Source organism: Passer domesticus, chromosome 15 (genome assembly GCF_036417665.1).
Source record: "Passer domesticus isolate bPasDom1 chromosome 15, bPasDom1.hap1, whole genome shotgun sequence".
NCBI lineage: Eukaryota > Metazoa > Chordata > Aves > Passeriformes > Passeridae > Passer > Passer domesticus.
In genome coordinates this window covers 1,826,670-1,846,239 of record NC_087488.1, presented here as the reverse complement: position 1 = coordinate 1,846,239, position 19,570 = coordinate 1,826,670, and the positions used below count along the sequence as shown (strand labels likewise).

At 56.4% G+C, this 19,570-nt stretch overlaps 1 protein-coding gene across 1 annotated transcript; it reads left to right on the top strand.

Moving 5' to 3' along the window:
* The first annotated feature begins 3,625 nt into the window (after nucleotides 1-3,625).
* PRR35 (proline rich 35) lies at nucleotides 3,626-10,384 on the top strand. Its single transcript, XM_064390704.1, has 2 exons — nucleotides 3,626-5,244; nucleotides 6,274-10,384. The coding sequence occupies exons 1-2, from the start codon at nucleotides 3,626-3,628 to the stop codon at nucleotides 7,202-7,204; spliced, it is 2,550 nt and encodes an 849-aa protein (XP_064246774.1). The 3' UTR covers nucleotides 7,205-10,384.
* The last annotated feature ends 9,186 nt before the right edge of the window (nucleotides 10,385-19,570 follow it).

Here is a 19,570-nt window from a genome sequence, read left to right as displayed (position 1 = left end):
TGTGAGCTGGATGGACAACTGAGGTGCTGTGGCTCAGCTGCCCCAGCAGCTGTGTGCCCTTTCCTGCATGCCTGTCCCTGGAGACCAGGTTGGCATTTTTTAAGTACTGGAGCACCAGGGACTGCAGATCAGATCTCTTTTGTGGGCATCTCTCTCTTCTTCCTTCCCTTTGTCTCTGCTTCTCTTTCTTCTCCCCTTGCCGCTCGGCTCCCTCCATCGGAGCGTGCCCCTCTCCCCTGGCGGTGCCGGGGATGCTGCAATTCCCTGGCACAGGTGCGCGGTGCCCGCTGCGCGCTGCCCCCAGGCACGGCCCCCGCCGCCGCAGCTGACAGCCCACTGGAAATAATGCGTTGTGGCAGAGAGAGACTCAGCAGACCACGAAGATCTGCTGGTGCGGGAACTGCTCAGCAACCAGGAGCCACAACGCCTGTCTCCCGGCTCTGCAGGGCCTGAGCCGGCTCGGGGGATGCCTCCGCTCCGCCGGAGCCTGCCTGGCTCACACGCAGGGCACTTCCCCACTCTCTCCCATTCTTCCTTTTTGCTCTTTCCCCTTTTCCTCCCTTGCTGTTCCTCTCCGCAGCGCTAAGGATGTGGAAGCAGCCCAGCTGCCTGTCCCTACACGGGACATCGCTCTGCCGTCCTCTGCACCACCGGGCACAGGAGGGGAACAAACGGCTCCCGCAGCAGCCTTGGAGGAGGAGGATCAGGTGTGCAGGAATGGAACAACCAGTTCCAGTCTTCCAGCAAAGATTTAATCTGCCTCTGGCATATAAACAGCAAATGTTTGTTCAACTGACCTGCAAACAGGCGACGTGCATCGCAGCGGGGCCGAGGCGCCCAGCTCCCCGCTCCGCCACTCCCGGTTTCTCGCCCTCTAGCAGGGTGACAAGGGGCAGGGGACCAGGGACAAGCAGGTCCAGGATGCTCAGGGCACCCCAGGCTCAGCGGCTGGAGCCAGGGAGTGATGCTCGGAGGGGCCCCATCCTGCCCAGCTGCTGCTGCATCCCTCCTGCTCCCGCGGGCAGCGCAGCGTGTGCGCAGCTCTCACAGCTCACAGGAGTGACGCGCACACATCGCGGCTGAGCGCTGAAGGACAGGCGTGTCCCCGCGGGCAGTGCCGAGTGCTGAGGTGAACCTGCAGGCAGGAGGCCCCAAGCTCTGCCCGCACATCCCACTGTGATGGGAGAAACCAGCCGGGGCTGCTGCAGGTCAGGGCTGCACCCCGCGGCTCCCTCCCACCTCAGGGGACGCGGGTTTGTTACAAGGGGACGTTTTTGTCTATTTTCTGCATGAGCAGACCTTATTGGCAGGGTTGAGTACCAGCTCAGCCCACAACGTGGGCATACAGGGGTGTCCCCCAGCCCTGCCTGAAGCTCAGCCTGCCCCTGGGAAAGCCACAGCATGGCTCATTCCCTGTCCCCATGGCAGGTGGGAGATACTCCGCTGTTTGATGTCAAACCTCAGAAAGAAACTTGAAAGAGTTCTATGCAGGTAATTCTATGACACAAACATGATCCCAGGGGAAGGGGATGCCCCTAGGTGCCCCTGGCGAGGAGAGTGGGTACCAGAGCATGGGAGCATCCTTCAGTCCAGCACAGCCACTGCCTGGGCACGGGGCTGGTAGGACTGTCCCCATAGGACTGTCCCCCCCAGGGCCACTGGTATTGCAAGCTGCAGCCAGAGCATCCCTGTGTACCTGGAGCAGGATGATTAGGGAAAAAATCATGGGGCCATGGGGCTGCAGGGCAAGAGGTCAGTCCCAAGGTGTGGGCTCACCAAGGGGAGCAGCAGGAATGCCATCCAGCCGTGGGAGGTGGACACTACCATAAGGTCATGTGGCAATCCATCCTCTGGTGTGGTGCTGCTGCAGGAGCCCCTTCTCTGCCCATTCCACCCTGACCCCAGCCCCTTGGCACTGCTGTGCCAATCCCCCTGCCCTGGGAACTGCAACGGTCCGGTCCACCCCAGCCCCAGAGGGAAGCCCCCAGACCATGTGCAGAAGGATGTGGGCTGTGGCTGGGCACACTCCAGGCCGCTGGGGAGCAGGGCCCGTTGCAGGGGCTGTCAGGTTCTTTACCCACTGCCTGGGCCTGGCCCCAGGCAATTCCCTGTCCCAGCTGCCCAAAGTTGCAGAGACACATGCTGTTTCCCTTTCCATCCTCCAAATCTTGTCTCCTTCTTCCCAGAAGCCAAGGAGCAGATTTTTTCCCCAAATGGCTCCAGCTGCCACATTGGTGCCAATCTGGAGCTGCTTCTGGCCTTTTCCTTTCTGGGCGCTGCTCTCCCACACCAGCCTGGCTGCAGGGTCTCTGGGGCAGAGCTCTGCCGTGAGATCTGGTACATGAGGGAAGGATTTGGGCCCTGAGAAATGAGCCCCAGACACACAGAATGACCCCTCAAATTCGCTGCTCTCCCTGGGAGAAGCTGGCAAGTCCCTCCAGAGCAAAGCAGTGTCTGGAGGGGTGACACTGCGCAGGCATTTGCAGCAGTGCTGGGTGCCCGTGACTGCCTGGCCACCTGTGAAGGAGCCCAATGTCACGACTGTGGTGCCTCTGCAGTCTGGATCCTCTGTGAGATGAGGAGTGGGGGAGCTGTGCCCCCTGCCCATCTCAGAGCTGGTGGGGGCCAGGCTGTGGGACAGGCATGACACTGCTGTCCCCAGGGAGTTTGTGGTGGGAAGCACAGAGGGGGCAGCGCAGTGTTAGTGTCCTGCGGGGGATATTGGATGGACATTTTGATCTTGGCAACACCTGGAAGTGGGGAAGCTGTAGTTTAGCCTGGATTGGTTTTCCAGGCCAGATGATCCCTGCTCTGTCACAGGACAGTGTCAGTTCCATGGGGCCAGAGAGGCTGCACTGCTTTTCCAGCAGTAACACCAGGTTTCAGGCAGTCAGTCTGCAGCCTCTCCCATCCAGCCCATCCATCCCACTGCCCTCTTTGCTCCTGGATCACACATTCACATGCAGGGCTGCAGGTATCAAATTTAGCCCATCTCTGCAGCAGTTTTGGTGCCAGAGCTTTGGAACACCTTGGTAGGCTCTGGCACTGCCGTACCCCAGAAGATGGCAAAGCCAAATGAGTCCTTGCCCAGCATGGTATTGGGGCTGCTGACTCTTCTCTCTTTTATCCCCTGCCCTCAGCAGGGAAATGGTCCCTGAGCTGGGCTGGGGCTGCCCCAGAGAGGCTCTGGCTGGCCAGGCAGGTCACCTGGGCACCTCAATGTCAGTTTGAGGTGGTTTAGCTCCAACGCCTTTAATAGTGTTTGTTTTCCTTTTCCTCTGGGGTGGTTTCAGAGAAGAGGGTTGATAATGGAATCAGTGTATACAGGCATACCTGCAGGCTTTGGGCAAAAATTCCATCAACAATTCCATCCAGCCTGGCTTTAAATCTCAAACCTGAGAGCTCCATACTGATCTCCCAGAAGCTCCACTCTGTGGGGCTCCAATCTCTGGGGTCAAGAGGTGCCCGCAGAGCAGAGCCATCTCCCTGGGAGCTGCAGGCAGAGCTCACCACCTCCATGCTGTCCTTCTTCCAGGGCACATTGTGCTTCCCAGAGAGGTGTGGGAAGATTCACCTGCCGTGCTCCTCTATTCCCACCAGGAGCCATCTCCAGGCAGCCTCCACCATGTCCAAGGACGACGGGGGCTGCAAGCTGACCTCAGTCTACAAGCACAAGGAGAGGAAGCCGAAGAAGCCTCACTACATCCCGAGGCCATGGGGCAAACCCTACAATTACAAATGCTTCCAGTGTCCCTTCACCTGCATGGAGAAGTCCCACCTCTACAACCACATGAAGTACAGCCTGTGCAAGAACTCCCTGTCCCTCCTCATCGAGTCCGACTGGCCCTACAAAAAGGGGAACCTGCTCCACCCGGAGCTGCGGCTGCTGCACACGGAGAGCTCCCGCCTGCGCGGGCGGCAGGACGAGCAGGACCCCTGCGACCCCACAGCCACCGCGGCAGGCTCCGGCCGGCCCAAGCAGGTCCCCGGCAGGGACGGCCACGAGGAGAAGCTGACCACAGGGGTGGAGATCCTGCCTGCTGAAGGGGCTGCTGAGGAAGGCGGCCAGTTCCAGGAGGAGGAGGATGTTGCTGGCCTGCTGAGGGAGATGGATGCGGGGGAGAAGAAGGAGAGAAACGAAGAGCCAGGTTGCCAAGGTGACCCAGCTGAACCAGAAGTGAACACTTTGGTCTTTGGCTTCAAGAACAAGAGGGACAACAAGCCTTGCAAGGAGGTGGAGCCCGACTTCATCATCACAGATGTCTTCTCCCTCAAAAACCACGTCATGAAGGGCAGGGAAATGGCCTCCCCTGACCTAGATGCAAAGCCAAAGCATTGCAAAGTGCCAAAGAAATGTCTGGCCAGCGGTGGCATCTTGATGGAGCAGTGGAAACTGGTGGCAAATGGGCAAAGGAGGAACACACCTGAGGTCTCCCCACCTTGTACCGACAGCAACATTATCCCGTGCTACCCCCCTCCAGCCTACAGTGACTACCACGAACCTCAGGGCCTGAACCTCTCACTGCTGGGTATTAACTACCCTTTGAACCCCAGTCTCTTCTCCTACCTGAGCCCCACCATGGCCAACAGCACGACAACACACCCTCACTTGGCTCAGCTGCCCTTCCTGGCCTCCACAGCCCAGCTGATGCACCCCCATGCCTCGCACTTCCAGCCTCTGCAGAGCCCTGAGCGCTCAGCCTTCCTCCCCCGCTTCTACTACCCCCTGCTCTTTGAGCACACCTTTGGCTCCACGGAGAGCAAGATGTCCTCCAGCAAACCAGACCCCCAGCAGCTGGTGGGCTCAGTCATGCCCACACCACCCCAAACCAAACCTTCCAGTGAGCCAAACAAACCCGGGCTGCTGAAAGTTCCCATGCTGAAGACAGGTTTTCCTTGGTCCAGAGGTGTCCGGGAGGAGCCAGGCTCTGAGCTCGGCCACTCTGCCATGGTGGGGCAGGAAGAAGAGGAGAAATGGCTGTCCCAGGAGAAGGAGAGCAACCCAGCTTTGGGCCTCAGCAACCTACGCAAGAAGTCAGCCACTGACATCTACCAAACCGTGGTGGGGATGAAGGATGGTGCTTTCACTCACAGCACTGTCAGGAAGACAGAGCTGCCAGTGGTGCCCTGTCTGGAGACCAGCAGCCCTCCAAGAAACCCGCTGAAGAGGAAGTTCCCTGCCAGTGGGGTGGATTTGATAGGAGCCGAAAGGATGATGCCTGGGAAGCTCAGCTACCAGAGCAGGTAAGGTGCCTGAGATCTCTCTGCCTCCTCCTCATTTCAGGTTGTTATTGTTTATCTCCATGTCCTCTTGGTTCTCTGTTCCCCCCACTAATCCATGGGATAAGTCCTGGGGAGCTGAGCACTCTTCAGGCTGGTGTTTCACACCAGTGCCCACCCAAGAAGAGCTCCCTGCCCTCCAGGGCCTCAAAAGCTCCCAGGGGCAGCCAAGCACCTGGGCTCTGTCACACTTGCTGTCCCTTGCCTTCCCCTGATCTATCTGGAGCCAGACATGATGTGGTGTCTGTGTGGGGGTGGACCTGTTCTCCCCAGTGATCAGGAAAGCACCTCTTGTGTCCCCACATATCCCAGGTTTGCTGGAACAATCGTCTATTTTAAAGCATACACATTTGCATTCCTTTGATTCACCTTCTGGTTTCAAAGCCCAGAAGGAGGGTCACATTCCCAAACATTTCCTTTTACCTGGGGCTAGAAATGTGCACAGCTCCTTTAAACAGAATTTCAGTTCCTCCCCTGGTTGTGCAAGTCCAGCTGTGGCTCCAAGAAAAATGTCACAGTAAACCCACAGCTTTGACACCCAGAGGAGCTTTCTGTGGAGAAGATCTCTGTGGTTTTCTATCTCCACCTGCCCTTGCCATGCCCTCAGGCTGGCTGGACAGATTCCCTGCAATTTGGCCTTCAGGACTGTGGAACAGTAATTTCCATCAACATTCTCCAGTGCTCCAAGAAGAGGGGGAATCCAGGCTGGGCTAGCTGAGGTGGGATCTGCACCATCTCCCCAGGCTGGCCTCTCCCTTTGTCGGTGCCATGAAATAGTGTGTGTCAGGATCCACCTTCCTCTGGTAGAACAGTGCCAGGAGCAGGTCCAGCCAGGGCTCTGCCTGCTCTGACCAAAGTCCTTCCTGGAAGGGTCTCACGCTGGCAGCAGCCAGTGGAGGAAACCTGCCTAATCTGGTAATGCTGGCCCTGGACATAAGTGTGAGGATTTTCCTGTCTTTTCCCCTACTGATTGTATCCACTTCTTCTCTGCAGTGGTCCAAGGGCCAACCCTGGCCACATCCCCAAGGCCCTGGACCACTGGCACTCGGACGTCCTCATAGGCCAGCCTGAGGAGCCAGAGAGGGGCAATGACACTGAAGTCCTTCCCTCTGTGGCTGCTGCCCTGGACCATGGCCTCTGCAATCAGAGCCGACCCCAAGAGACTTCTTCCATGACAGGTCCTGAGGCCACAACCATGCTCATCGGGGACCTGTCCAAAACCTTGGAGGAGTACCAAGAGGTGGAGAAGAAACTGTCTGATCTGTCAAAGGAGGACACCCCTGGGCAAAAAGAGCTCAGGGAGCAGCTGGTCAAAATCCGAAGAGAGCTCTATCACATCCACCAGGCACTGGAGAAAGCCACTAAATCCCACGAGGGGCCGCTGGACCTGTCAGTGAAGAGATCCTCTGAAGGTCTGGAGAAGGCCCAGCAGGCCAAGAAGGAGCCCTGCAATGTGAGCCTGGGAAGCGAGAAACTTCATGGCAAAGACCAAGGGCCCCTCAGCAAGTGTCCGGCCACGGGGGAGGCTGGAGATGGGGAGGGGCTGCCCAACTGCCTCCTCGAGGCTGAGAACAAAACCATTGACCTGCTGATCAAGATGAGCCGCTCCGAGAGCCTGCGGGCGGCCTCCTCCGAGGCCCCTGTGGGCGCCGTGATCAAGGCGGAGGTGCTGCCCCTCACCGTGCCCCTGGAGCTGCGCCACGTCATGGAGCCCTACTACAGCCGGCCCACCAAGTGCGAGGCAGACTCCAGCGTGCTGCTCTGCTCCGACGGCAGGTCCAGCAGCACGCAGGGCCTGCAGCTGCCGGCCGGTGCCGAGGACGGGCCCCTGGGCTGCCGGGCCATGCAGCGCTCCCTGTCCTGCAGCCTTCCCGGCGACACCGACGCCGTGTGTGTCCACAGCCCCCTGCATGCTGACCCCTAAGTTCACTTTGCTCAAAAGCTCCTGGATCTCACTGACCACCTCATGCCTCACCTTCCCAGTGTCCCACCACTCCACTCCTCCTCCTCGCCATGGATGAAAGCTCCACCATTGCCTGGTTGGACCACGTTGTGTGGGGTTCCAGCAGCTCCCCCGGCTGAGTCCACCAGGTGCAAAAATCCAGTCCCTGTGCTCCCCAATGTGTCACAGACAGTGCTGCTGGGCTCTGCACGCTCCCAGCCTCAGCACCCCAGTCCTGGAACTCCCTTAAAAAGGAGCAGGCACCAAGAGAAAACTGCTAAAAACACCAAGAGAAAACTGCCAAAAGCACCAAGCTTTCATCAAGGCTCACCCAGCCCCCTCATCAGGGACACTCAGGGACATTTGCAACCCAGTTCCTACAATCTGTAGACAGGGTAGGGACTACAGAGGGCGAAGCCTTGGTCCAAGTTGTGCTCAAACAGACCATGGCTGTCACCTTGTACAGAGCAAGGACACAGTGGCTTTGTCCCACTGCAGCTGGAGGATCACAGCCAGGAACCAGATGGCCAGCTGGATTGCCCCAGAGACCAAGAGTTTTCTGCACTGTGGAGTCAAGAACATCCTGCAAGTCATAATGACAAGTGTGACAGAGGAGCCACCTTGCCAGCTCCACACCTGGCTCCTGAGCTCTCCTGCCTAGGTCATTTGCCACGTGTAGGGAATGCTGGGATGTGGGGACTTGTTCCTGTCCACTGACCATCCATTGTCCTGGTCCTCCTTTTGCCTTCACACAGAAAAGACCTTCCCTCCCTCTCTCCCCACGCAGGTGTGATGCATGTTCCTCACCAAGGCCCCCATCCTGCAGAGTCCAGCTCCCAGGAGCTCCTGCCCACTAGTCCTAATCCCCCAAACACTGGTGCATGGGACAGCAAAATGGGTGAGAAGGATGCTGTTGTGAACTCAAGAGACACAAACCCCCAAAACAACTGTGAAGGGACAAACTTGGCCTGTCCCAAGCTGGAACAATGCTGAGCAACCACCCCTGAGCCAGAGCACTGGAGATCAAACCATCCAGGCAGATGCCTGCTGCTTGTGGGATCAGCACTGGCCTTCCCAAAACGTTCTCCCTGTGTTCACTGGGGGTTCCTGATTCTGTTGGGCAGACTGGGACCCACTGCAGGGCAGTCCCTGTTCCCACAACCCTTGTGAGAAACACCTGTTCTGGCTCAGGATGCCCTCATGCTTGGGCCAGGAACTCTTGGAGTCTCTCCGTGTAGTGGTCTCCTGGAAAAGCATTTCCTCTCCCATCCACACATTGTATTCAGGACATGGTGGGGTGTTCTGTTAGCTCCCAGGCCCTTCACCAGCTTGGTGGCTTGTTCCTTGAAATGGGAAATACTGAGATGGGGCCAGGAAGGCAGGACAAAGAGGACAAATAAGGGACATACACAGCACATCCCAGGAGCTTTGTACACTCTGGGCCCAAAGAGGCTGTGGTGGCTGAAGAAGGCGAGGCCCCATGCGGGACCTGGGATTCCCGGGTGCTTTGAGGGACCCAGACAATATGAAGAGTTGGCTCTTCTCACCTGATTGCTCCCTGGACAAAGCTTCCACATCATCAAAGGGGTTTATTTCTCATTGCAAGAATTTGCTTAGGGCACAGGGCCCTTGTGGGGTTATTGGTCTCTTCTCTCTGGAGGAAAGTGTGGGGTGGGGCAGAGGACAACGTTCAGAGATGCTCAGCTCTGCAGTGTAGCCTTTTGAGCCAGCTCCACATCTTCCTGATGGGCCGTGTCCTGCTGCTTCCCAGCATGGCCTGGGTCCCAAAAAGGAAGGTGAAAAGACCCCACAAGAACAGACCACAGAACCTGGGTGGAAGCTCCTCAATTCCAGAGCCCAGGGAGGTGGCATTGCCAGCCTTTCTGGGTGTGAATTGTGCTGCCATCTCTGGATGCCAGAACACCACCAGCACAGCTGACCCTCCACATCAAGCACCTTGCTCACATTAGCCTCCCCCAACAGCCTGCCAGTGTCTCTCCAGCCTCTTCTGCCATCCTGTGCCCCTCTGTCACCCCATGCCCTGCTGTCACCTCCTCTCTCCAGAGCCCTCACTGCCCTGGCAGCCCACACTCCCCTTGCTAGCACCTCCCTGTTCCCATATCTCAGGGCTCCCTACTTTCTCCCCTCACCATTTCTTCTTCCATGCCTGGACCTTCACCCCAATCACAGCAGGAAACCCACAGGCACAGCCAGGAAGTTGGAATCCCATTTTCCCATGACATCTTTCCCTGCCTTTACCTCCTCTGAGGAACAACAAGTCATGTAGGTCTCTCTGCCTACCTGGAAATCACATCTCTCCCAGTTCCAAGCACCATCCCATATTTTTTAGCAGATCCACATTTGAACATGGGCACCTTGGAGATCCAGGACAACAGAGGGGTAGCTGAGCTCCGGGACCATCAGCCCTGAGCTTCAGCAGGAGATCCACGTCCAGATCACCAGGCCATGCTCCCTTTCACCCCCTCTTAGCAGAGATGTTGCCTGCACACTGTCACCTCTCTGTGCCCAGACCCTGACTCCATCCTGCTGCCAGAGCTGGGATGCTGCCTTGCTCTGTGGTGCCCATGATGTGAGCTGGACACCTCCCATGAGTAGAGCAGCCCTCCCTGTGTCACTCCCTGTGTCCCTCACCTCTGCAGAAACCTGGGGAGGGGGGCAAATGGGAGCTGGGGGCCAATCACACAGTATTTATTGTTCACAATTTTACGAATGTACAAAACAAAAACCAAACCATTAAAGGAAAAACCTCTGAGTGGGAGTTGCTGCTGGCTGCTTTGTTCTTTCCTGGGAGTTCTGCCTGCCCTGGCTGGATCCTGCAGCAGTCTTATGCCACAGTTCCCATCACAGAGCCTCTGTTTTTGAGGTGCCAGGTGAGCCACCAGCAGGCTGTGGCCAGATGTTGACACTGGCTGAGGGTGGTCTGTGTTTATGTGGGTGGGCTTTGACTCTTTCATTCTGCTGCATCAACACCAGGATCCCACTGGTTTGTCCTGTGCTGGAGAGAGGGTCTGCCCACTGTGTCTGCCAGCAGAAGTCAGGCTGAGATGTGTCCTCATAGAGTGTCCTAATTCATAGAGTCCCAGAATGGTTTGAGTTGGAAGGAACCTCAAACCTCATGTCTTTACACCCCCTGCCATGAACAAGGACACCTTCCACTATCCCAGGTTGGTCCAAGCAACCTGGCCTTGGACACTTCCAGGGATAGGGCAACCTGTGCCCAGCTTCTTTGGGCAACCTGTGCCAGGGCATCACCACCCTCACAGGGAAGGATTTCTTTCCAATCAATAATCTAAACCTGCTCTCTTTCAGTTTGAAGTCATTCCCCATGCCCTACCACAACACCACTTGCTCCTGCAGAAGTCCCTGCACACACACACGTGGCCTTTTCTTTCCATTTCCTTCACAATCCACCATGGCTGGACTTTGGGACCACAACAGCCGACTCTGAGTTCTGGTGCAGGGAAGAGCAGAGAGAGGGTGCACAGCCATATCCCCTGTCCCCAGTTCCACCCTGTCCATCAGCCTCTGCACCTTGCCCCCAGGGGTGCTGGTAGCACCCCCACAGAGGGAATGGCTCCCCTCTCTGCCCTGCCATGGCTGTCCAAGGCAGTCCCCTTCCCAGGGACTCCTGCCTGCAGGCCACCAGGGAGGTGGCTGAGCTGGTGGCACCATTCCAGTTGAAAAGATGAAAGCATTTACCCTTACATTTAAATAATGGATGGGAGTTGAACTACAGGGGTGGCTTATCCAGGCTGCAATCTGCACCCCCAGGGCCCTCAGCCCACTCCAGCACAGGACCCATTACACGCTATTTGGTCACCCTAGAGGCATCTGATAGCGAGCCATTACCCACAGATAGCCATCATTCCTGGCCATGGTTGGCCACACTCCCCCCACTTGCATGTCCCTCCCATTTTCCTGCCATCCAAGCCCACTCCCAATCAACAGATGGAGGACCTAGCCAAATCCCTCCCCTGCCCTGATGAGGCAGCAGCCCCCCTGCTCCTTGGGCTGGGGGATACGGGGTCACAGCAGGTCCCTGGCACAGCTCAGACCCCAGCAGCTCCTGGTCAATGGAGCTGCACAACTTTTATGGGTTTCTAACCCCAGGTGGGTTCAGCTGCTCCCGCTCAAGAATTCCTTCTCCTCCAGCTTCAAGAGCAATGGAGAGCTCAGAGATTGGGAGGGAGGGAAGTTTCCTAATAAACAAACCCTGAGGGAAGGCTTATCTCAGGCAAGGCAGTGGAAGGAACCAGATTGCAAGGTTCCTTGTAAAAGAGGAGGTTGTTATGCTTCCCGTCCCATTGGCACAAGGACACGGCCCCAGGGAAGCTGGGAGTGGAGGGCACGGAGGGTGGCTTTGCTGCATCCCCAACCAGTTTTCCAGCAACATTGGTGTGACTGTGAGCTCTGGCTGGATGCCCTGCCAGGGTCAACAGCAAGGGGAGAGAGTGCAGGGGCACACCAGACACCTTGGGACACAGGGACAGGACCAGAGCTCCCGGGGAAGGGTGGCAGGACAGCCTCAAGCATGAGGTAGGAGCATCCCCGAGACGCCTAAAAATGCTGTGTCCCCAGATTTCCCCAGCTTGGTGGGAAAGGGCTGGTGACAAAATCTGGGGGTGGATGCCATGCTGGAAGAGGATATTTGCTGCAGAGGTACAGTCAGCAGGAGTCCCAGGAGTCATCCACCTGCATGGAGGATGGCTGGGGCCGTGGTGGGCATCACCTCTTCCCACTGCACTCCAGTCTGGCAGGGAAACCATGGTCCAAGGGATGGAGCTGCAAACTCCCTTGGGTTTGCCCACAAGCAAAAGATGTGGCAGAGCCAATGCCATCTCCAGGGCTGGATGCTGCCAAGCACCAGCAGGGTGCTGGGTGTGACACCCAGAAATGGGGACACGTTTGTTGCCAGGGGGAGTTCATCCCTCTCACACAGCAATGTGCAGCTGGGTGGGGGGAATCCAAGTGATCTGGGACCACACAAATCCAGAGGCTGAGATGACCAGGAGGGTGAGTGCTGAGGTGCTTCACCCCACTGTGCCAGGGCCCCACCTGCAGCAGGCTGGGGAGCTGGGCACTCACACGGAACTGTGGGCTACCAGGTGGAACCAGCTGGGGACAAGAAGTGGTTCCTGCCCAGCAGCACAACCAGTTTTCTCTTACCCCAACATGGGCAGGCCGGAGCTCGGAGCAGTGGAAAGTTACCAAACGTGGGCTCAAGAAGGGCCAAGGTCGGGCAGGAGATTTCTGAGCAGACATGTGAAGCTGCAAAGACAACCTGGAGCAGAATTGCTCCATCTCAGGCAGGAGGGAGGCAATGACCCAGCCTTGCAGCGGTGACAGGGCAACTTGAAGTGTGAGACAAGGGTAGAGAAAGATACCAGGCTGAGACAGCTCTGGGGCTGGGAAGACAAATCAGGCATTGACCCCAAAGGGGTCTCATCACTCCAGAGGGTGTGTCCCAACCCATCTTGCACTTCCCACCAGAGGAAAGGCTGGGAAGGTTTCCTTTCTGCCAAGTGACTGCACATTGGGGGGTATTTTCCCCATGAACTTAAGTAAGGACTTGTGCTGTTCTTGGGAGCTCCAAGTGTCCTAGAAGGTACTAACAGTGCCAGGAGAACACCCTTCCCTTTGTCTCTTCCTCACACCTCTTCTCAGCATTATTCCTCCTTGGAAGCCTTAGCACAGTAGGAGCAAGCAGGGGAGGCTGTGACCCCCTCGAGGCACAAATGTTGCCCCCAGGGCTGGTAGCACACCAGGGAAGCAGCACAGATGTGCTGAGAGCTGGCAGGGGCTGATCTGCCAGGGCAGTGCAGATCAGAGGGACAGCCCAGCCCAGGCCTCTGCCTGCTGTCACCCAGGCTGCAGCTCCTGGGGAAGAACAGCAAGTCCTCCTGGGAGCTTCTCTGTGGGAGGAAGAGGAGCACAGGCAGCCAGAATCATCACTCCACACATTGCCTGTGGCTTATCTTGGATCCTCTGCTCCCAGCTGATTGTGGAAGCAGCACTACCGCTCCTCACCACTCTCCCCACCATAACTACTGTGGTGGCATCTGTGCCTGGAGCCATCTCACTGTGCCCTGGTGACTGTCCCCTGGCTCTGACAGGAACACTGCTGGTGTATTTTGGGACCCACATGAACTCTTCAACCCCCATCAGCCACAAACACTGAAGTGCAGAGCAGTCCCTGAGACTGCAGCTCCAGATCTGCTCCGGCAGCAGCTGTCTTCAGCATCCCCCCACAGCGTGTAACCAGTGTGGAGGAGTAGCTATCCCACCTCCTCAGCTTTACATGAGGAAAAACAGTACAAAAGGCTACAAAATTTCCCTGCTTGGTTTTCCCATCTGTTATTGCAATTGGAGATTTCCTCTCCCTGCTCCTAGATGCCTCTGAATGGATTGGTTCCCTGGGTATTTGCCCAGGGCAGAACCTCTCTAGCTTTGGAGCTGGATCAAAGGCCCATGGAGGGAAGCAGTGAGGGTTTAAGTACTTAAAAGAGCTGGAGTGGGTGAGAGCAGTGCTCTGGCTCTCACCAGGGCCGATGCTTCCAAAGGCAGCCAAGCTGAGCAGGGAGGTTTCCCTCAGGCTTTGCAGGCTAAGGCAGGGTGAGATCCCGGCTGCTGCTGCTGCTGGTTGATCAGCTCGTGCCTTCCTGCCCTCTTCCCTGCCTGGAAGGGGCCATGCCCACTGGGACTGGGGCAGTACAGGAGATGCCAAGTGGTGCCAGGGCACCACGGCTGAGTGCTCCCCACTTCTGCCTTGGGGTGCAGGAGAAGATGCTGAGGATCGAATGGTTCAGAGAGAAGGAGCAAACATTCCTGCAAGGCAGAAGCTTCCTGAAGACCCAGGAGCACCAGCACAGCTGGGTACTGTGCCTGAGCAGCCCTGGCTCCCCCATCCCAGCTGCTGCAGAACCAAAACTCCCAAATCATTCTCCCAGATCCAGGGCTCAGGGAGTAAAAGCACTCAGCTGCTGTTATTTCCTCCATGATTTTAGGTGCAGGGTACCCAAGGATGTTTACAGTTTGTGGTTTGGGTGGGAAGTGGGAATGGAAAGTGGAGGAACAGGCTTCCTTGCCCACCTGTAGCCAATGGACACAAGCCTGTGGCACACCAGCAGTGCCAGCCTGCACCCAGAGGAAGGGCTGGAGCAATCCCTCGTGGAAGAGAAGTTGGCTCAGTATCATCCATAAGGGGATGTTTCCATCACATCACTTTGCTCCAGTAATAGCCATGCCCCTGGGAGTCTACAGTGCTCCTGGACATCCAGAGCTCTCCTCAGCGGGCTGAGCATGGAGCTGTGTTTGCAGAAAGCTTTTGTTCATTTCCCACCTCTTGCATGGCCTTGGGATGCTGCTCCCTGCCAGGACAGGAGAATATTTCTCTTTCCTCCCACCACCCTTCCAGACCAGGTGGAGAGGCCAGGATGGGGTGGAGGGAGGCAGCCTGATGGGACCATTACCCAGCTCCCATGGCCCTGGGGACAGCCTTGTGCTCTGGTTGGGTGGAGAAGGGGGTGGCAGCAATGGAGAGGCTGCAACCAGGACAGGGATTCATCCACAGGGCTGCTGCTGGCATGAAAGGGGTTTTGTGGCAGTGCTCCACTGTGCTTCACAGCTTCTGGCCCTTCCCAGCAGTCTTAACAGGGAGCTTCATGTCCCAAAGAGGATTAACTCCCTAATCCTCTTGTGAGCCTTGTGAGCAAGGGAGGCTGCAGAGGAGGAGGGAGAGAGGGAGAGGCTCAGGTGCCAGCTGAGCCCTTATCAGATTCTGGAGAATCTTTTCCATTGGTTAGCTAACCAGCTGCAGGGATTCTGGGCTGTCCATGCTGATCAGAGGACAGGGCCAGGTCAGTTTTAGGGACCAGAGCTTTCATTTCTGGAGGGATTTATGTGATGCTTGAAGAGGAGCTGAATTCTTGCTCTCACCTCCATGGAACCAAGTTTAGGAAGCCCCAGCCCAGTCTCAGTCTGCGTGGGGGATCAGATTCCAAGAGCTGTGTCCCCCAGTGTCCCCAAGTCCCGGCATGGACACTGCAAGCATTCCATGAACAGTGGGGGTGCAGCCAGGACAGAGGCTCTGGGGATCACGTTTTCTGTGTGTAGATGTGCAGCGGATGCTCCAGCTTCCCACGGAAGCCTCTCGCACAGTCCCGGGACACGACTTCCCTTGCACACACACGGACACAGACAGGGTGCGTGCCAGCTGCTGGACGATCAGTGCCCGTCACTCGCGGTTGCTGGGGCAGCGGGGCCGCCTGGTGTCCGCACAGAGCAGTGCCAGCCCGTGTCCGGCCCGACACCCGCCCGCTCCGGGCCCTCATCGTCCCTGCAGTCCCTGCAGACCACCACAGCCCTCGGCCGCTGCCAGTGGTGCGGAGCAGGCTGGGGACTGCTGGCATGCTCGGGGCCGGAGCGCTCTGGTGCCCAGCGAGGACCAGAGCCACAGGAAGCTTTTGCAGCCGCACATGTGGCACTGGACTGACACTGTGGATTTTCAGGTCCCCCCACACTCTCCCCAGTCACAGAGCTGTGCTGTAGGTGGGGAATATTCTCAGTGGAAGGGTTTGACTTATTTTCCTGCAAGTCTGTGACTTGGCAGCAATGACGTTGACTCCTCCTGTGGGATCTCCCGCTGGCTCCCGGCACACTTGTAGCGTGCCAGGCAGGCACCGTGCCTGTCTCTCTGGGCACAGGGACTGGACTCATGTGTTCCTTGTGGACACACAAACAAGAGCTGCTGCCAGGGGAGGAAAAGCCACAAGGGATGAATTTTACCACTTATACCTGCAAGGAATGTGCTCCAGGAAAGCCTGAACTGAACACGACCACTCTTTCCCTTGGTCCATCTCTGGCAGCAGCAGGCTGACCATGGCCATGTCCTTGACCCCTGCAGCTCCCAGTGCTGGCGTAGGCAAGGGCTGTGCCAGGGCTCTGCCATGACACAGACCTCTCCTGGGGTCCAGGGTGGCTTCTGAACAGGTTGTGACAAAGCCACGGTCCTGGAAAGGTGAACGAGAGCCCCAGGGCCAGGCTGTGTTTGTTTATCCTGGTGATGGAGCACACAACAGCAAAACAAAAGGTCAGACCCTGTTGCCCTGGGAGATGGTTTTTGAAGCTGCCTCCCGTCCTGCTGGGGCTCGGACGGAGTGGCCCCAGTGCTTGTCATGTCAAGTTAGTTTTGTAATTTTGGCTGGTAATAGGTCTGAGGCAGGCAGGGTGAGCTTCAGGGATACATTGATCCAGGACCAGAAGGGCCCTAAACACCTGATGAGAAGAGCAGCCAGCCCTGGGACTTTGGAGGCAGATCCCCATCCCACAGCTCCTGCAGCCAGACAGACCCAATCTGCTTCCTTAGTCCTAAGGGAGGCACATGCAGCCCCTCCAAGCATCCCAAAACGTGGCTGAGTCTGACCAAAACTTCACTCACATTTGGCCCATCTGAATAATGAACAGACACAAACTTCTTCATGATTTGGCCAGGTTTAAGGTGGGTGGTTTGATCTCACTGTGGGCAAAGGTGGGGAGGGCACTCTCAGGAAGCACTGTCAGGAATCACTGCCAGGGAGGGAAAGCAGGTTCTGAGCAGCCCCTTGCAGGCTGCTCCTTGCTAACTCTGCTTTTACTCCTGACCCTCTTTGTTGGGGCAGAACTAATAAATGCCACCATCAACTCCAAGCATGGTTTTGTGTAGTTGTGGGGAGCCTGGGTTGAGTAGTGTGGAGATGGAAAGGGGGGATGTTCCAGCAGTCCTGGCTGATCTGCCTCTTCTAGAAATGCTTCTTCATCACTGCACCTCAAAGCCTGACATGGCAAAATTCACCAGTGTCCTTTTTGTAAGGGGGGAGACTGAGGCACACAGCTGCACTGTGCCCAGGCTGGGGCACACAGGGAGGCAGTGGTGAAGCCATGAGGAGCCCTGATTCACAGTGTGAGCATCCCTGTCCCACCCCAGCAGCTGTCAAGGGTGAGGAGCAGCAAATCAGCCTTTTTGCCTCTACATAAAAACCCCAAATCCCCTGGGCAGCTGGGTACCTCCCTCTGGCAGGAGCAGGCAGGCGGGACACAGACTGATCCTGGTAGAAAGGCACCTTGTTTCTGGGCAGGAGACCAGCAGGGAGTAAAAACCACATGGAACAGCCCTTGTCTTGCTGCTTCTGGTTGTCAGCACAAGGAGTTCTTGTGTTTACCCAGACTTCAGGGCAATCGCCCGTCACTAACAACACAACACCCCTTGGTCCCACTGCCCTGAGCCCGGCGAGGGAGCAGGACAGAGCCAGCGGGAGGCCAGGGAAGGACAGGCAGCCCCCAGGACAGCAGGACTGAGGTACAGGATCTGTGGTGCTGAGCTTGTACCCACAGGTGGTTAGCCTGAGCTGTGTGGGGGACAGTGTCAGAGCCCTCTTCTTGGGTTTGGACCTCAAGCAGGTCAAGCTAGGCTCAGGACACACCATGAGGGTCTGATGGCAGCTTTGGGTGTCCAGTGCCCAGGAAGTGAGGTGGATGCTCCTGATAAGGGGTGTGTGGCAGCTGGCACATCATCTCCCTGGCAGTGACTCAGTTTCCCCATCTGTAAAATCCAGCCTCTTGGCTTGAGGACTCTGTCCAGCTCTGAAGGAGGACCCTGGCAAGCAGTCCTGGGATATGGAGGGCTTGTTTCCACCAAGCAGGTCTCTGCTGCTGGAGACACAAGGCATAACCACCATGGGGAAGAAAAAGCTGTTCCCAGGCCCCAAAACAGAAGAAATTGGATTTCTGTCTGTATTCTTTCATCCCCACCATTGTGTATTTGCATTTGGTAACTCTGCAATTATTCAGGGATGGCTTTTAGACAGTTGCAGTATTTGCACATGAGAAGGACCATTTGGCACCGTATGCCTTAGCTTTCTTCAGCTGTGGTCTGGTCACTTTTGTGAGCAGCATAAGGCACATGATCCAGGCAATCATGGGACATGGGGCAATAAAAGTGGAGTGATGGCTTGCAAGCAACTCAAAATAGTCAAATGTGCCCATTATAATTTTAATTATAATCACATTTAAAGCAAAGTAAAGTTATGCCTCTCCAGGAGCTTTAATGAGGTCATATTTCTCTTAACATTTCACTTGTCAGTTCCTGGCTGTGTGTTGTAAGCCATGTTCCAACCAGGCCTGGGGAGAACATAGTAACGCTGGGCTCCCAATGCTGTCTAGCCTTAAAATTTGGGTTCTTATGGTGGCTCTCTGGTCTGAAAAAAATGGTGAAGATTGAATGTATGTTTCAGAGCAGAATCTCCACTTTTCTTTCTGACAAGTTTGTTGGCTACTTCAGAAATAACTTGATCAGCAGGTGCTAATCTCTGCTCCCTGTGACAGGGACAGGACCAGGGAACAGCTGGAGCTGTGCCAGGGGAGGGTTAGGTTGGATATCAGAAAAGGTTCATCTTCCCGAGGGTGCTGGGCACTGCCCAGGCTCCCCAGGGAATGGGCACAGCCCCGAGGCTGCCAGAGCTCCAGGAGTGCTTGGACAGCACTGCCAGGGATGCCCAGGGTGGGATTGTTGGGGTGTCTGTGCAGGGGCAGCAGCTGGACTTGATGGATGATCCTGATATGTCCCTTCTCACTTAAGATATTCTGTGATGCTATGAAACTATTTGGATGGGAAAGGGGCTGCCCTGAGCAAAGACATGCACTGGCCACGTTTGACATCTGACTTGTGGGAGTCAAGGAATGGTCACCCTAAGTGACTCAAGTGTTGTAATGGATTGAGCTTGGTTTGGAGCTGTTGGACATTTTTTTTTGGCTTGTTCCTCCAACTGCATGTCCAGTTTGCTGACCCTTTCATTTCTATGCCATGGTCCTTGTTTGTCTTTATTTCATAATTAGCTGGCAATAAAGTGATGTGGTCTCTCTGGCATGAAGTGAAGCCAGACTAGCACCAACACCTTGACCCTGGGTAGACAGCAAGCACCATAGCACAGCCCTAGCAATGGCAGCAGGCAGGGACAGTCATGGGCCTAACTGCTTCCCCTAAACAGGGACAAGAGATTTGTCATGGACTACACACTGGAGACCAGCCAGCTAAAGCAGAAGCTTCTGAAAACCATCTACAGCCTCCAGCTGAAGTCATTTACCACACTGCAGTCAGCCAGCCCACTGCTGCACAGCCATCGTGGCATGGGCATGGTGACCCAGAACCAGGTCCACCAGCTGGCAGAAAAGGCCAAAAGCCTGTGTGGAGATCTGGACAACATCAAGAACCTCCTCCACTATTGCCAGGATGACTTGGTACGGCAGATTCCCAACCCCACTGGCAGCCGCTATGGGGGTGTCAGTGGAATCCAT

What these genes read in the sequence shown, in the direction of transcription:
- PRR35 (XM_064390704.1), top strand. Translation starts at nt 3,626, where the DNA reads ATGTCCAAGGACGACGGGGGCTGCAAGCTGACCTCAGTCTACAAGCAC. An exon ending in AAGCTCAGCTACCAGAGCAG is followed by an intron (nt 5,245 to 6,273) that starts GTAAGGTGCCTG and finishes TCTTCTCTGCAG; the next exon opens with TGGTCCAAGGGCCAACCCTG.